At 53.0% G+C, this 17,187-nt stretch overlaps 6 protein-coding genes across 6 annotated transcripts; 2 read left to right on the top strand and 4 right to left on the bottom strand.

Annotated features, from left to right (window-relative positions):
* Window position 1: 1 nt before the first annotated feature.
* Window positions 2-2,520, top strand: RHO25_002482 (uncharacterized protein; the record flags this gene model as incomplete). Its single annotated transcript, XM_023598057.2, has 2 exons — window positions 2-171; window positions 222-2,520. 2 exons carry the CDS (start codon window positions 2-4, stop codon window positions 2,518-2,520), a joined length of 2,469 nt encoding a protein of 822 aa, XP_023456025.1.
* Window positions 2,521-3,332: 812 nt separating this feature from the next.
* On the top strand, window positions 3,333-5,204 carry RHO25_002481 (uncharacterized protein; the record flags this gene model as incomplete). Its single annotated transcript, XM_023598056.2, has 1 exon — window positions 3,333-5,204. One exon carries the CDS (start codon window positions 3,333-3,335, stop codon window positions 5,202-5,204), a length of 1,872 nt encoding a protein of 623 aa, XP_023456032.1.
* A 232-nt stretch (window positions 5,205-5,436) lies between these two features.
* RHO25_002480 (uncharacterized protein) lies at window positions 5,437-6,726 on the bottom strand (the record flags this gene model as incomplete). Its single annotated transcript, XM_023598055.1, has 1 exon — window positions 5,437-6,726. One exon carries the CDS (start codon window positions 6,724-6,726, stop codon window positions 5,437-5,439), a length of 1,290 nt encoding a protein of 429 aa, XP_023456031.1.
* A 1,775-nt stretch (window positions 6,727-8,501) lies between these two features.
* RHO25_002479 (uncharacterized protein) lies at window positions 8,502-10,421 on the bottom strand (the record flags this gene model as incomplete). The annotated part of the gene is made up of 2 exons (XM_023598054.1): window positions 8,502-9,869; window positions 9,930-10,421. 2 exons carry the CDS (start codon window positions 10,419-10,421, stop codon window positions 8,502-8,504), a joined length of 1,860 nt encoding a protein of 619 aa, XP_023456030.1.
* Window positions 10,422-11,105: 684 nt separating this feature from the next.
* Window positions 11,106-13,208, bottom strand: RHO25_002478 (uncharacterized protein; the record flags this gene model as incomplete). The annotated part of the gene is made up of 1 exon (XM_023598053.2): window positions 11,106-13,208. The coding sequence occupies one exon, from the start codon at window positions 13,206-13,208 to the stop codon at window positions 11,106-11,108; it is 2,103 nt and encodes a 700-aa protein (XP_023456029.1).
* A 677-nt stretch (window positions 13,209-13,885) lies between these two features.
* On the bottom strand, window positions 13,886-16,935 carry RHO25_002477 (uncharacterized protein; the record flags this gene model as incomplete). The annotated part of the gene is made up of 4 exons (XM_023598052.2): window positions 13,886-16,025; window positions 16,109-16,235; window positions 16,289-16,841; window positions 16,897-16,935. 4 exons carry the CDS (start codon window positions 16,933-16,935, stop codon window positions 13,886-13,888), a joined length of 2,859 nt encoding a protein of 952 aa, XP_023455266.1.
* Between the last annotated feature and the right edge of the window lie 252 nt (window positions 16,936-17,187).

The raw sequence follows: 17,187 nt of genomic DNA, 5'->3' as shown, positions 1-17,187 counted from the left end.
CATGGCTACCCTCACCAACGGCGACGCCGCCGCCCACGCCGCCGATACCACCGACACCGCTCCCACGGATGCCGTCTCCAACAAGCGCAAGCGGCACGACGAGACGACCAGCGGGGAAGAAGCATCGCGAGTAAAGCGACTGCAAAAGGACATTTTGGATGTGCTATCACGGTACGTGTACACGGCATAGGATGGAAAAGAGGCAGACTGACACACGATAGCCATGACACGGAACCCTCCTTCCTCAATCACAACATTCCTCCCGCCGAACCCTCCCAGAAAAAGGCCAAACTGTCCGCAACGAACAACGAGCAAACGAGCATAGCAGCCCGACTTCGCAGCACGAGTTACACATCCCTCCACGGCCTGCGCAAGGACGCCAACTCCGTTAGCGATGATCTCATCACCGGCATCAGGACGAAGGCGCGAGAACGGACCGGGTTCACCGCGGGAAGGCCGACGGTGGAAGAGCTGAAGCAGATCAACAAGATCCAATCGTTGGACAATCTGGTTCAGGAAATCGTGGAAAGGGAACATCGGTCTGATGATGTCGAAGACCAACAGCTCAAGAAGGAGGACAGCGGGCTCGCGAACGGACATAGTGCAACTGCAGATAGCACGCGAGGAGGAACGGTGCTCACGCTCTTTGGCAACGCACTCACTGCGAAGCAATTGTTCTCCTCGCTGCAACAGCCTGCCGATCGGAGAGATCCACTGATCAAGACGGAACTTCCGGTGGAGGAGCTGAGCTTGCCCAATGGGATATCCGCGACCAAGGTCGCGCCTGTGGCCGTGGACAATGCGCAAAAAGCCCCGACTTTCGAGCAGGCCTTCGCGCCTCCATACAGCCTTGCGACATTACAGCCGCCCAAGACGCACAAACGGTCGGCGACCCGTGATCAATCGGTGACGTGGGAATTCAAGGATCCCATCCAGCGCAACAAGAGGGGAGGCTACACAGTACAGCCGCTGAGCACGGGTACATGGCTGGGATATGGTGGTGTTGATCCTCTTGATACAGCGCAAGAAAAGCGCAAACAACGCGACCGAGCTCTGAGCTCGAGTGATGGTGTGCACAGAAAGGATGCGACAGACTCATCCGAGGAGGCGCTGAAGAAACGGGAAGAGGCCCTATTTCGGAGGGCGTATTCGAGCTTCGCTCCACCAAAGGACAACTCTAACGCCATCATTCCGGAAGAGGTTAAGAATATGGTATGGTGGCACAAGGTCGGCGAGAAGCGATATAACGAAATATTTGCCATTGATCCTGCTTTGCTTGACGAGGATGCACAGGCGAGCAAAGTCCTCGAACTTCAGTCTTCCGTTGAGCTCCAGGAAGATGAGTTCAGCCGAGTGTTGGAGGATTTGGACGAACTGGAGAGGGCCGAGGAGGAGCAATCTGTTCAGGCCCAGAAGGATAAAACAGACGTCGAGCAAGTGCTGCGAGAGGTGTCTGAACTCCTGGAAACGCTGGCTTCTCATCAACGCATTCGCAACACGACTCTATCGTCGTCATCCACCGCAGCACGTACACCGATCAGCCCTGGACCCATCGTGACATCTCAGATCGGTAAGCCTGACGAGCCGTCCGAACAGGAGACCGCGACATACCACAACCTTCGTCGTGAGCTGGCATACTTGTTGTTGAAACTGCCGCCATATGCCATTGCCAAACTCGATGGCGATCAATTGGCGGACCTCGGTGTGAAGACCCTCATCCCTTATGAGACCAAGGATATCAGGGGCAGCATGGAGGAGGATCTTATTGCCAGACAAGCCAAGCTCGCCGCAATGACAACGGCGAACAGCATTGCCAACTTGACTCGGCCCAATTCGTCCACATCGGCGCAGCGGTACAGCCAGACACCTCAAGGTACGCCGGCAATCGGTGCAGCGGCTCACACTAGATATGGGTCTACTTACAACAGTCGTGCGCCAGCAGCTGCCACGCCAACCTTCCAGAGGCAACAAAGCAATCCATCGACATATTCTACCATGCGACAATCGTACGGCACCCAGCCGCAGCAGTACACCAGACCCGGTGCCGCGCAGCCGGGATACGGCCAGACTAACGCCCAGCAATACTATGCCCAACGTCCAGCCCAGCAGACTCCAGGAACCTACAACAACTACAATCAGCAATACCAGCAAACCCCAGTGCAGAATCAGCAGTACGCGCGCACGCCCATCATGGGCAACTACCAGACCAACGGGGCTCAGCAGCAAGCGTACAACCGTACGGCCTCACCTGCGAAACCCGGCTTTCCGGCGCCCCAAGCAAATGTGCAACGGCCCATGTATCCCGCACCACAACAGCAGCCGGGATCTGGAAGGGCCACTCCTGTTAGCTATCCCAGCAACCCTCATACTCCGGTCAATGGATATCCGCCGCCTGCACGGCCGGTGCAAGGTCTTGCCCCACGCCCAACGAGCACGACGCCTCAGCCGACAAATTACAATGGGCCTACACAACCGCCGCCACCCCAACAAGTGGTTGCGAATGGAAATGGAAACCCTTGATGGTACTGTGTGGTTGAAGCACTCTGGAGTGCTATTGTCCGAAACATTATTCACCAGCAAAGCCATTCCTGGGCTGGAGCAGCGCATACTTCCTTTGATCGAACGTGACCCTGCGGCGAGGACGATGGCTTCTACAGTGGGCGTCTAAGTACGCGGCTCATATTGTTGGGCTAGTCCTGGGGTTGCCTAGAGGTGATAGATTTTAAAATACCCTGAGCTCGTTGCTGTTGCGGCATATCAGAGCTGTGTGATGTTAGAGACGAAACTGAATTTATTGCCAAAGGAGAGAATTACTACTTTCATGCCGTCTCTTTGCTGCTTACATAGCATCATTATCGAGTTCGTGAAAGTCAAAATGCCAAAACCAAGCAATTTAAGCACTCGGATCATTGGGTTGGCGATGCTTGAGTTGGACCAGGTGTGCAACCTTCTGTGGGTCGTTTCCCCTTCTACTACACCGTGCTTTCCTTTGCATATTTTGTACAGACTAGACGACACTCAACTGTGTGCTACGATTTTTGATGCCGTGCACAGGTGCAGTAAGGTTCTCCCAAATGACAGACGATGCCCGAACGGCGCAAGATCCGATGATGACGCTGCTTTGTCAGACGTCTGTGGAGCTGAGATCTGCAAAGCACTTTTGACGCGCCATGATCCATGATGGCGATGATTCTGCCCTCACTGCGCTCTTACACTCATCTTGACATTCAGCAGCGTGTCCCGTGGAGGCCCGTTAGCCAGCATGTCATGATTGCTCCAGCTTCTGCCTGATGGATCACTGGCATATCCGGAGAGAGCCTTCGAGATAAGGCATGGCTAGAGGAAGGAGCAGAGTGAAGCAATTCTTGAGAAATTCGATTCTCTTCGCAAGTTTCTTGGGTATTTTGGTGCTGGGTGCGAGGCTATTCACAGGTCGTACTTCGCCTCTGGAGGATCCGCTATCTGGGCCACATCCTGGAATAGAGCACCATGAGCACGATGAAGCCAGAGTCGATGTCGAATTACCGCCTTCTCGAATCCGTCCACGTCCGATAACAGGATCCAGCTCTACGAGCAGTCGCGCAAAGAATGCCAACGTCGACGAGGCATTCAACTCCACGATCTCGATAGCTCCTGGCTGCTCACCATGGACTTCACGCCCGAATATCCCATGGCAACGCACCATTCGACTCGGATCTATCGCATCCCCCGATGTCATTCCCTCCACTATACTTGGAACAACAGATGTCGTGTCAAGACATAATCCCGGCGGCTGTGTCTCCGCTTTCGAACGTCTTGCGCCATTCGGACACCTCGGAGCTCGAGAAGAATTCGAAAATTTGCCGTGGAGTGAAGTGAGATGGGGAAGCGTGCAAGACGGTTGTGCGGGGAGCAATGGTGGGAAGATGGAGGATACGTCTGCAGGCAGGAAATTGAAACGGCCGAGTGAGGGGCTAGATCAAGAGTTGGAAGATATGATTCAGGATGAGCGAAGGACGGGAAGAACGGCTGTTGTATTAAGGACGTGGGACACCTATGAATATGGCCCGAACCACAAGGCGTGGCTGAGAGCTCTTGTTACAGAATTGGCGTTGGATACCGCAGGGAAGTTTCAGGTCTTTCTTCTTGTGGATGTCAAGAATCCTGCCGCAGAGAATCTTCTTAGCAATGAAGCGCTGTATGCTCAAATACTCCACAGAAGCGTACCGGAAGAGTTTCACGATATGGCTATACTATTCAATGACAGACTTCTCCAGGAATGGTATCCGAAAGTCAGCAACCACAAGGCAAAAGACCAGATGTATCAGGCGTTGCAGATCTTCAGCTACAGCTTCCCCGAATTCGATTATGTTTGGCAGTTGGAGATGGATGCTCGGTTCACAGGACATGTTGGACAGATGCTGGAAGACGCTGCTACATGGGCACAAGAGCAACCACGGAAGAATCTCTGGGAACGCAATGCACGGTTCTTCATCCCTGGTCTGTGGGAAAACGACTATGCAGCATTCTCAGCCTCTCTCGATGAAGAATTCGCCGACGCAGAAACCACCATTTGGGGACCAGCGCCCAATGCAGAGACCTACATCACTCCTCGAGGTCCTCCGCCACCACCTCGCTCCGAGTCCACCTGGGGCATCGACGAACCCGCCGACCTTATCACTCTCTCACCAATGATCGACCCCATAGGAAACAAATGGGATTTCGAAAATGAAGTACACAATTTCTCTCCTACCAAGAAAACCAACCTTCTGCTCCCACGCCGCATGGCCATGATAAGCATGACTCGCACCTCTCGCCGCCTGCTGCAAACTATCTCCCTTCATCAACGCCAAACAGGTGCCTGGCTGGTCAGTGAAGCCACACCCGAAACCTACGCTTTCCTGCACGGTTTCAAAGCCGTCTACGTTCCCCATCTCATATCTTTCAATCTTGGAACTGGAGCTCTTTCGCCGAAAGAGCTGGATAAGTTAGTACACAAGGGGTCGAAAGAAAGTCTGGCGGGCGGGAAACGTGCGAGTTTCTTATGGTGTGGGAGAACATGGAAGATGAAGATGAAGCAGTGGTTGGCGAGTAGTTATATCTGGTGGGGTGGGCAGGGTTTGAGTTTTTGGTATGATTATGTGGTTCTGGGAAAGTGTATGCCGCAGATGGTATTGCACCCTGTTAAGAGAGATGGGGAGTTGGTTTTGGGAAGTGGTGCTTGAGGGTGCTTGTAACACCAGCGATAGTCCGGCCGTGGGTGTTAAAGAACCGAAAACAACAATGTACTGGAAGACATGACTTTCGATGAATTAGGGCTGCTTGTTCAGGAAGTTTAATTCTCAGCAGACCAAGAATAAGACACATCACCTGTGGAAGCCCAATGCGCGGAGGCAAGCCTTTGTGTGCGATTCTTGGTGGCGGGCTGCGTTTTCTCGCCACATAAATACAGGAAATTCAGTCGTCACGAACACCGACCTTTGCGCGGTCATGTTTCAGAGCAGCGATTAGTGGCCACACGTACAACAACGCTCCAACAATCATCATCGCTCCTGCAAAAGCTTGCGCACTGAGGAAACTATTCGTTGCCGGATCTGCCAATGCCCCAGCAATAGGAGTACCGACCAATGTTCCAAGAGCAGCGATCATCGTTGCGATGCCCCATCGAGTTCCATACACGTCTATAGTGGTCAAGGTCGGATGTGCCGCAGCCGTCGGGTTTGAACCTGTCAACAGTCCTGTCGCTACGCCGTACAACACGCTCCACACAATGAAGCCAGTAGTGCTGTGCACTCCGATCCACCCGAATATTACCGCAGCGGCAGCGAAATTCACTGGCACGGCAAGTTGCATTGCACCGGTGCGTGGAATGATAAATGCTGGCAATAGCCGCCCCAAGAATTGTCCGGCATTGACCACAGAGATCATATAATACGACAAGTCTGTGCTGGCTCCGGTCGCCGCCTGGGCAAAAGTCGGCACGTAGAACAGTGGGATCCAATAGGCCAAGAAATTGAAGAATCCACTGACGCTGAAGCACATAAACGCCGGTTCCTTGAAGGCATGCCCCTCGAACAAGGCTCGCGGCTTGCTGATTTTCTTTGGAAGCCGCCAGAAAATTGGCAGAGCGATGAATGATATCGCCAGGGAGATGAATCCCATAATCCGTACTGTCCATGGAAAGCCGACACGTGGCTGCAGGCTGCGAAAAATCACAGGATAAATCACCCCTCCTGTGCTAACTCCCGTGAGCATCATGCTCATCGCTTTGGCACGATGTTTGCTGAACAAATTCGCCACCATCGACGTGCACGGGACATAAACCACTCCGGACCCTATCCCAATACAGACTCCTTGCGCGAGGAAAATCTGATAGAACTGCGTCGCAAGTGAAAGCATCATTTGTCCCAGCACAAGCAGAAAGCATCCTGCTATCATGATCGGAACAAAGTATCCTCGATCGAATAGTGGGCCAAGGAGCGAGCCGCTTGCGAGGAGGAAGAAGGCCTGGATTGCGCCTATCCAGGCTATGCTGGAGGACGAGAAGTTAGGTAGGTAGGTCGTTTGGTAAAACTCCTGGAACACGCCATAGCCGAGGGATGGACCCCAGCTTATTGCGAAGAGAAGCCAGCCTGCGAAGATTGCAGTCCATGCGAGGAGACCGCCTTCTGGTTGGGCTTGGGGCTCCGGTGACTCTCCCAAACTCGAGTTGGTGGTGGGACGTGGAGCCTTTCTCGATTTCGGCATCTTGGGATACTGTCTCTTGCGGTTCTTGAGGTTTCATGGTTGGTTGTGGATATACTGTTGCTGAGGACTACATGCGCGAACGAGGCATTGTGGGTGTACGACTAACAAGGATAACTCATGCCCATGACATGGCGGAAGCTTCGGCTTGCAAAGTTCTATTCAACTGCTACTTGATATCACCATTGTACTGTCTTCGCATGAGCTTGTTGATCATGACGATTTGAAGACTGCTACGCGGCTTATGGAAAGCGTGGATTCAAAAGAGTAGTTTTCTGCTATACGAAAGTGGACAATGCAGGTCGACGATCTTGAGCTAGCGGGATGCACTTTCGTCACCACGATGCAGTGTGCAATAGGGTCCAGCTGGAGTCGCAGTTCCACAAATCACAGATTTGGTAAGTTCCTAAGCTTGCACGGCTTGTCAGGCCAACGAAGCTTTTTTCAGTGCCGATCGTGGCAGAAAAGTTGCCGGTGCATAGGATGGCGGAAGAGACATGAGCGATTGATGTGCCGGTGCGGATCATGGCCAGCAATGCAGACCCGCCTTGTTGCCCAGTAGGAATTCCCTCAAAAATATTACACCTGTACACATAATCGGTTGGCTAGCTCCAGCCCCAATGCTCGTTCCCGCGAATCGTTGTCAAGAAAGGTCGCATATCCGGCATCGAGACGAGTCAAAGAGGCTCCAACGCGATCGACGTTCTCTTCGGTAGTCACCTGCCGTTTATCTCGAGGCCGCCGACCGCCTTAGCTCGAATCAAGCCTCTGTTCGATATTGTCCTTCAGAGCTTATGCCCTACCTCACGCCTCCGGGTCTCAGATTGATCCTTCGAGCAGCTTGACTTTCACAGCATCAGTACCTTTCACCGCCAAGCAATATGGCTACACAATCCGGAAATAGAGGCCAATACAGCATCATCGAGCTTCCACACAGCGGCCGCATGCTCGATCAATGTACTACAAGGTATAGAGATTTCCGGCTTCATGTCCTCAAAAATGCCCGAGATCAGATCGCCGGAAGCTACGAAATCGAATCGAAACTCCCCCTGAGCCATTTTCGTAAACTCCTCGCAAGGAAAGATAGACATGTTGTCGTAGCTGTCCTTTTGTTGTCGGAAGCACAACGACAAGATGACAACGAAGCTTTGGCGCATGGCGAATGGGTTGGATGTCAACATCTCATTGGGTCAGTATTCATCACTTCCTGGGTAAGTCAAGGGTAATTTTGTTAACTATGAGCAGTCCCATGCCGCTAAGCAATTATTCCTGGCCCAATATTGGCGGTCTCAAATCGGATGACGAGGAGACCCGCTGGCACGTTTTCGGTCTTTATATTCTACCTGGCCACCGCGGACCTCAGCGACTTACGATGCGCATGCGGCCTGTTGTCGACGGTCTCGTCAACCGGGAGACTAGGAAAAGCTTGGGACCACGAGCAAGGCGCGATGGCCGGCAATGGGTGAATGTGCGATGGCGTTGCGGTGTAACTGGGGCCAATCGTGGAATACTGAACTTTTATGAAAGCATTGGGTGGAAGGTTGCTGGATATGTGCCGCACGAAGTCCACCATCGCGCTTCAGAGAATGGGTACGAGGATTGTGATAGTGAGCAACGGCAACATTCCCAGGAAGATGTTGTGGTGGATTGCACCGTGCTTGAACGGGTCACCTGGGTTGAAGTGGGCGATCGTGAGATGCATAATGCAGAGCACCATGCGCGATTGTAATGATGTATGTTTTCTTCTAAGCACCACATAAATCTGTCTCGAGCCGTACTCATTCAGCTGTTGCTGGAGGCACATCAAATCGTTGACTCAAAACAACCCATTCGGCCAACATCACGATCCTCCTGAATGCCATTTGCTCGTGCTTTTCAAAAGCAGATTGTAGCAAGTCTTTTGCCGAATCCCAGTCCACAAAGCCCAGCCTTGCCACATTTTCTTCTGTGACCAGCTCGCTGAACAGCTGGTGGAGAGGACCACCCGGTGCATACGTCCGTGGCGCAGCGAACTGTTGCTTCTTCCTGCGATAGAGTCGGTCTGGGATGAAAGGTCGGGCTGCTTCACGCAGAATGTACTTTTCTTGGAACTCGCCCTCTGTAGTATCACCGCCTTGCTTCTCAGCTTGCGTGGGCGAAATGTACTTGATCTTCATACTCGGTGGAACAGCATTGACGTATTCGGTGAATTTGTGGTCCAGAAATGGCGTTCGAGCTTCAACACTGTGGCCCATTTCTGCTCTGTCACCGAGACAGCTCAAGACAATGTTGGGTAGGTGACCTTTGGCCCACATGTATAGCGCTGAGTGCAGAGGGTGCCAACTGGATGTCATCTTATCGCGGACTCTGCCATCAACATTGTTGGCAATGGTCTCGCGTGGATCTAGCTTCCCGAGAACCTTGGTCCAAGGTGCCCAGAGGTCAAAGCTGAAAATTGATGACATGGAGCTCACAATGGAAGAATTAGTCTGCCGGAAGGCGATCCCCTCGTCTCGGTTTGTGTTGTCAGATCCGAAGAGCTCGAGGAACTTTCGATAGTTTTCTTCTTGTTGACGGTGTATGCTTTGGCGGTCTGATTCTGGCATGACTTGGAGGGAAGGGAGCCACGAGTGATCCGGTTCCCTGGTATAATCGTTCACATAGAATCTATACCCGCCAAAGGCCTCGTCTGCGCCCTCGCCTGTAAGCACGACTTTGTAGCCTTTCTCGCGCGTAAGTTCGGAGAGGGCGAATTTTGCAACGAAGTTGAGCTCGCCCCAGTGGTGCTCTGTATGGTAGACAGCATCAGAAAAGTAACGTGCGAGTTCGGCTTCAGACATGTGCTTCGTGTGGAGTGGTACGTTGAGGGAAGCAGCAGTTTCCTTTGCAATCGAGGATTCGTCAAACCCACTGTCCTCATCAAAGGCTATTGTAAAGCAGGACATGCGGGCTAGGGATTCAGTATTGCAGTCATGTTCGTTCTCGCCATTCTGCTTAACCTCTCGTAGGAGGTGCGCGAGCATGCCAGCAATGACGGTCGAGTCTATGCCTCCTGAGAGATATATCCCCACAGGTACGTCCGCCCGCAGACGTAGGCGAACGGCTTCCAGTAATCGAGAACGGACCCCCTTAACCATTTCGTCTTCGCTTCGTGTTTCAACAGAATACTGTGCGAGTGACATCAGTAAGATTACATGATGAAACTTGAGTGGAAGTCTTCCACTCACCTTGTCTGGATACTCGATATCCCAATATTTCACATTCTCAAGCCCTTCTAGTCCTCTGCAGATCAGATACTCTCCGGGATTCACCTTCTGTACACCTTTCCACAAAGTTCGTTGATCGTTACTCCAGCCACCTTCGATCAAGCTCCGCACGTCCCATTCGGGTCTCCAACCCAATGGCAAGAAAGCTTTCACCTCGGCCGCGATTAACAGCCTCCCATTATGAATCGTCCAGAACAGCGGCTTGATCCCGTACCGATCTCGAACGGCTATGAACAGTTGCCGAGCCGAATCGTAAAGACATATGCTGAATTCGCCGCGAAGGTGTGAGATGAAAGAGAGACCATAGTACTGATAGAGTGCCACGATGAGCTCGGAGTCACTGTGACTGCGGAACTGGTAGGACGTTTTCTTGCTGATAGATTCTCGTATACCGTCGTAGTCGTACAGTTCGCCGTTGACGACTACGTGAACCGTATCATCGGTGTTGTGCATTGGCTGTATTCCGGCATCGCTGAGATCGTTGATGGAGAGGCGGACATGTATCCGGACTCACCTACGCGCCCGTCTTCGCTGACCCACCGACCTGAACTGTCTGGTCCTCGATGCTGAATGTTTTCAAGACTGGCTGTTAGCTGGGACGACAATGACTTCTTAGCCTGCGGCTCGGTGCCTTTGAGCGTAACGATACAAGATATTCCACACATGATCTAGACCTAACAGAAGTGCCATTGTTTTCTCTGATCTGTTTCCACTGACATTTTGCGGCAGGACGAAGCCCATCGCTTTTCTCGCCCCAATTCGTCGGTACCAATGACGTTCGAGGGGATCGTCAAAGCTGATCTTCCTCGTTTCTGCATTTACTGTTTCCGGATTGGCGAGGCGCTTGCATGCAAGATTGAGTTTCTAGTGGTGTCGGTGGTGTATTTTAGCCCACTAAAACAATGCCGTCAGCCGTGTTAGCATTGTTATGCAGGGCGCTCCTCGAACTCCATCCCCCGGAAGTAACGAGCAGAGCACCAGAGGATAGTGATGCTTTCGAAGGGTCACCAATTCAAGACAATGCCAAGAGGCCAGCTTACAGCCAACATCCTTACAAGGCAAAGGGAGGAGGGAGAATGAACCATGGCTGAATAACATATATCACATCATATAATAAGAGTGTTCCGCCTTTCCATCTCACTCCAATTTCTTACTCTCACCCCAGTGAGCCTCACCCACCTTCTGCCCACCCGCAATGGGAATGGCGGACGGATTCTCCCTCACACCACCCTTAGTATCATTTCTCAAATGCTCTCTAACACTTTCTTTGCCACTCCATCCCGGGTCTTTGGTAACAGAGTGCTCCGGTGCGGCGTGAGCTGAAGCATCGAACGTCTGACCTGGGTTCTCGCTGTCTGGCTGAGTCTTGTTGGGGCTACGTGGTCTATCATCGGTAGCAGAACGAGTAGTGTTGTCGTCGATAGAGTCGTCAGATGTAATCGGTGGCGCACTCAGTCCCTCTCCGGCCTTAGTCTCGACTGGGTTTACGGAGCCTGCTCGAGCGGCGGATTGATCAGCTGGGCGGATGGGGAGTTCAGAAGAGATCGACTTCTTCCGCTGTTTTTCTTCGGCGTAGGGATCAGATGTGGTTGCTGCGCTCGCGGGACCCAGATCCTTGGCCACGATTGAATCTCTGGGCGGCTCCTGTACGCTTCCGCGAGGAGTGATTCCCAATTCCTCATGTGGCTTGGAGGACCCGAAGACTTCTTCTTTCGCGGAGTCGAGATCGGAGCCTTGAATTGGGGCAACGCCCTTGCCTGGTTCTGGTCCGTGAGTGTGAATCACCACCGGAGGAATGGAATCCGACTGGCCAGGACGGCCATCAGTTCCGGTTTGAGAGGTTCCCACGTGTGGATATGATGGGTCTTGTCCTGGAGGATGATCTGGTAGTTGAGATTGAGTACCAGCCGTGATGCCTTGCTGTGGCGTGTCGCCAGCATTGATACCTGCGCCCGCCGTTGAAGGGACAGCATCTAGTTGACCGGGACGGCCATCAAATCCGGTCTGAGAGGTGCCCACGTGCGGGTAGGCTGGGTCGTCTCCTAGTGGCTGGACTGGGGCTTGAGACTGAGCACCAGAGGTGGCACCTTGTCCTATCGTGTTGGCAGCACTGATGCCTGCACCCGCCGCGGACGCCACTGCAGCAGATCCCAAGACACGGGCAGTCTCGCTGCCCCAGTTTCCAACTACCTCAACGTCGCCACCGACAGTAGGTGCTGTATTGCCCGAAGTACGGCTCTCACTGCCCGACGCTACGCCCTCGCTCGTCACAGGAGCTGCCTCTACTCTGTTCAGCAATTCACGTTCGACCTGGCTCTTCTCGCGGAGAGCTTCGTCGATGTCAGAAACCTCAGCTGCCCTAGTAGGTGCTGTGTTGTTCGAAGTACGACTGTCATTGACCCGAGCAACACCTTCGCTCGCGACTGGCGCGGCACCCACTTTGCTCAGCAGCTCATGTTCAACCTGGCTCTTCTCGTGCACAGCTTCTGCACTACCTGAAGCCTCGGCCGGCCAAGCACCGTGGACGCGACTGACTTGCACCCGAGCAGGTGTTCCATCGGCCCCTTCTTTGATTCCTCGCTCCTGTTCTCGGGCGGTGATCTCGCTTTGAGGAAGTGTCTTGGGACGATGCTCGTAGCTGACATCTGCAGCCGACGAGCTCTCGATTGTGTCGCGTAGAATGCCGATACCGAAACCTTTGGGCTCCTCTCGTTGACCTGTCGGCTCTGGAATAGAACTCTGATCCACGATCGGTAGTGTAGTCAGCTTGTCGGTCTCTGTTTCCTTGTTCTCCAGCTGCTCTTTGATGTAGTTCGTTCCATCCTCATGGATCTCCTTGTTCTCTTGTGCTTTTTGGTGGTTTGCTACAGTCTCTTGCACATATTCGAGGCCGGACTGCACGGTTCCCAGTACAGCTTCGGCAGCCTTGTAGGCTGTTTCCTCTGCTTGGTGCAGACCGGCCTGAACGCTGGCGCCAGAAAGAACACCAGATGCAGGCTGCTGCTCGCTCGATGCGGTTTGTGGCGTAGCATCCAATCCGCCTGCTGCGACTGCGCTGGACTTCCAAGCGCCGGGTATGGAGCTGGTGTCGGGGCTTGTGGCAGACGTGTCTGATTGTCTGGACGAAGGGTCGGTCATAGTAGGTACGCCTGCTGGTGCAGTGTCTTCTGCTCCAGGCCTTGAAGCTTGGGTCACGGTCATAGTATCGTCCTGATATTTGGTTGAAAGAGGGTTTGACATCTTCTCAGCTTGGACTCTAAAATATGACAGCTTGTCAATAATGTCTGTGAGTGGGCGTTCTTTGGAGTGGCTTCGAACAGGACCAAGGATTGATTGATCAGAGATGAGTTTGTTTCAATCAAGCAGAGACTGGGAGGTATTCAACATCAAGTCGTAGAAGCTGTAGCGATCTGCCAGTCAACGTCATTGCTGTACGTTCCTTTATGCGTACGGCATTGCAGCACGCAACGCACATGCCAACATTGTGACGACGTGCGGGTCCCATTGGAGAAGGCTCTCATGGCTGACAGTCCTTCCAGCCCAGAATCACATCTTCCAATCGTGCTCCCGGGATCTGCGGGGAGTCGACAGCTAATGGCGACACAGCATGACATCTCCGCTCTTCATTGCGCGTCTTGCGTCGACTTGATGTTCGGATGTCGTGTAAGCTGGTCTTCGAGAAGTGTGCGCGTACACGAACATACGCCGCAATTGCATCATGCTTGGAGCTGTTTCCGAACAACAGCCGGCTTCCCTGTACTGTACGAGACTTGTGGGTCTGTCCATCGACAGATGACCTTTGACGAACAATTCATATTTCGATCATACACTACTCAATCAATCGATACCAATACATCCTTTCCTTTTGTACATTCCGCTTTCTTTTCACTCTTCGATCATCAGTACTTTCGCAGCCTTTAAGCATAGTATCTGGGTTCGTTAAACACATGATATCTGTGATCTCTCACGCCATTGCCTCTGAACATTTGTGGGAAGCGCAACGGCTCAGGCACCTGATCCTCAGGAATGAGATCATCAGTACCCTCAGGTTGGCCTACGACGAACTTTCCGACCTGCAATTCCGTATCTGTGATGGTAGATCTTGAGACACGGGCGTATCCAGTACGCCTGAGGCCCTTGTATAAGATGTATTCGCACCAGCGATCCCAGTCGGATGGATCGATGTCTCTCATGCCAGAGGTCTCCGAGACATAGCCATTGTAATTGCCTTCCTTGGGCTTCGTGACCAGGTAGGAAAGCAGAATGCTAGGTCTGTTTGTGCTGCCCATGAGCTTGCTGAGATATTCGGTCTGCAGACGTCGATCTTCTGGGTCCTCTTCTTGTCCAGAGTGGAAGACGAAGACGTCGACCAGCTCGCCATAAGCATCAATAGTTGCATGAATCGCCGGAGCCAACTCACCAACTGGCGATGGCAGCAGATGATGTGTCGAATTGACGATGGGAAATTTGGAAAGAAGCGCACTGCCCCAGGTGTGCTTGTTTGGACCTGGACCGTAGTCGACGTACATGCCGAGCTCCTCTGCGAGGTATTGAGTGGTGTCGCGGTTGCCCATGATGATGCGCTGGAGATCCGACTCCAGCAGACCGACCACATCGAGCTCCGTCTCGCGAATGAGAGCCTCCATGCGACGCTCAGAACTCCACATGTCGTTGTCAATACTGAAGTGAATAGTCCAAATGCCGGCAGTGATGAGCTTGCTATCCTTGTGGTATGGCTGGTAGTTGTATGTAGGGAAGCGAAGGTAGGCGACACTCACACTGATGAGTTGTAGGCCGAGCAGCGCGTAGATGAAGTAGCTCCTTTGCCTCTTCGCAGCAGGATTTGGTGGCGGCTGGAAGGACCTCTGCTTCGCAGGACTGCTGTTGTGAATTGAAGAGAAGACACCGCCACCGATAAAAAGCATCGTGGTGAGCATGACCCAATCGGTATGCTCGCGAACGGCAGGGCCACCGGGTACGAAAGCATAGGCTACAACCCAGACGTGGAAGAGAACCAGGAAGTTGTACAAAAAGAAGCCGAAGAAGAATGTTCGTCCTGGTGCAAAGCGCACGGCATTCGTGATCAACGAAGGAGTGACGGCCATGAGATAGACTGCCAGAGTGAGGCCGCCATAATAACCCGTCCAATGCGACTTGAGTGTAAGTAGTGCAGCGCCGACAGAACCAATGCCGTAGGCTGCCCAGCCGCGGGACAAGTTTGGGTACCAGAGTCCAATGAGCAGCCCTAGGCCCATGGCACCGATAGTCCATGCTCCGTGGGGCGAGGCGAGAGGGCCGCGAACAGGGAAGCCTTCCCAAACCCACAAGATCATAGTACTTGAGTCGGAAAGCAAAGAGTGAAGACCGAAAGTGGCACCTGCGACACCCATTGCAGCGAGAATTGAAGGTCCCTTTGGCTTGTCCAAGTTGCGCTCGCTACCAATGTTCTTATTCTGCTTTTGGTAGGCACGTGCAACGGCAAGGAGGAACAAAACAATACCAGTCTTATTGAGGCCTCCATTGGCATCGTGCATAATTGGCCATAGCGGGTTGTTCGTCCAGAATGCAAATTTGGAGATGCTGCTTGCAACGAGACCAAGAAGCCAGGCGGAAATCTTCGCCTCGAGCATCGCTGGCTGGTTTCTCTTGCTCCACCAAAGTGCAACCCAGGCAAGAGTGCCCTGCCAGACACCGAAGCTGACCAGTCCGAGACGCTTTGGTGGGTTCACCACGAGGTATGCGAGGAGTCCAACTCCTGAGGTAAGCATCACGAGTGAAATGTTGCGAGTCACCAATCGTCGGAGTGGAGGAATGCCGAGCAGCGCAGGCGAGACAGTAGACATAACAGCGACTTCGTAGCCAGAGATGCCCATGTGCCAAAGTGGGAAGTACCACACCACAACACCGAGCGATGTGAGGATCGTCCAGAAGATGTAGCCCAGGTAGACATCAGCGGCTGCATCAAGCATCTCGTCCCAGGTAAATGCGCTGGCATCGAAGACGCTGCCGATGGGCTTATTCTTTTGCTTCTCCAGCGTCCTCTCTGCGACATTGCCTCTGTGGATTTGACTGTCAGTTTACCGGCAAGGGCAAGCGAGCACATTCATCGTACCAGCTATTTCGGAAGCCAACGGACGTACCCCTTGCTGAGTCCCTTGACATCTTTGATCTGAATCTCGAAGCTGCTGAAATCGTATGCAGTGACTGCGTCGAAGGCCACGTCGAGGAGCACAAGCGACCACTCGAAGAAAGCGTAGATGGTGTATGCTGCGCTTCATCAGTGATTGACTTTATAGCGATATTTTCAGAGACAAGCTTACCACCAGGAACGCGGTGCACCTTATGCTGGATGAAAAAGTAGACGAGGGGCCCAAGAGTCGCAAAGAAGGTGCCTCCTAGGTACTTTCGCAGCTTTATGGCCTGCGGATTAGGCGGACTGAGCGCAATGCACCCAATGGTCCATGGCAAAGTGGCGACCAAGTAGCTGATCATGAAAATGTCATGCCAATCGTGATCATCGGTCGAAGTCACGTATGTCCAGCCTCCACAAGTCAGAGTCCTGAAAACTCCCACGCCTGCAACGAAGTTGACAAGTCTATTGCTGCCATTAGGCTTCTTGCCCAGACACCACCAGAGGAAGCACAGAGCGAATCGCGGGCCAGAGCAAATGGCGATGAAGACCTGGAAGAAGGAACGTTCGGGATAGCGATCTCCAATGGTTGCTGACACAGAGGGGAACCATTCGATGGGGTACCCAAAGTGTTCGTTCTCGACAATTTTGTGGTAATGCAGGTAGACTCCGACTATGAAGGCGCTGATGAAAGCGGCGTACGCAGCTGCGGTATGCGCGTGTGTGATGAACGAGCCGGGAATCTGTCGCGTCCTGTCAGCGGAGAAGCCATTGGCAGCAGCGGAGAGGGATGCATACGATGGCCACGACATCGCCGTCGCGGTGTTTGGGAGGCATTATGGCGAAGCTGCTCCCATTAAAGTGGGCAGAAGAGGAAGAAAGGAACAGAAGGAGAAAAGGAGAGTGGTGGTGGTGGTGTTCTTCTTCACATGTCAGAAAGTCCAGAAGCCAGCTCACCCTGAACACGCCAACCACGCGACACGCCGAGGGATGCGCGGCGCGCCGGAAGAGCAGTTTATCCGTGCTGCCTTATCGCGCTTTATCACAAGCGAGACGCTAGGGAGACTTCTGCCTACAGCTTTGCATCCT

Source organism: Cercospora beticola, chromosome 2 (genome assembly GCF_033473495.1).
Source record: "Cercospora beticola chromosome 2, complete sequence".
Classification (NCBI taxonomy): domain Eukaryota; kingdom Fungi; phylum Ascomycota; class Dothideomycetes; order Mycosphaerellales; family Mycosphaerellaceae; genus Cercospora; species Cercospora beticola.
This window is presented reverse-complemented; position numbering and strand designations above follow the sequence as displayed.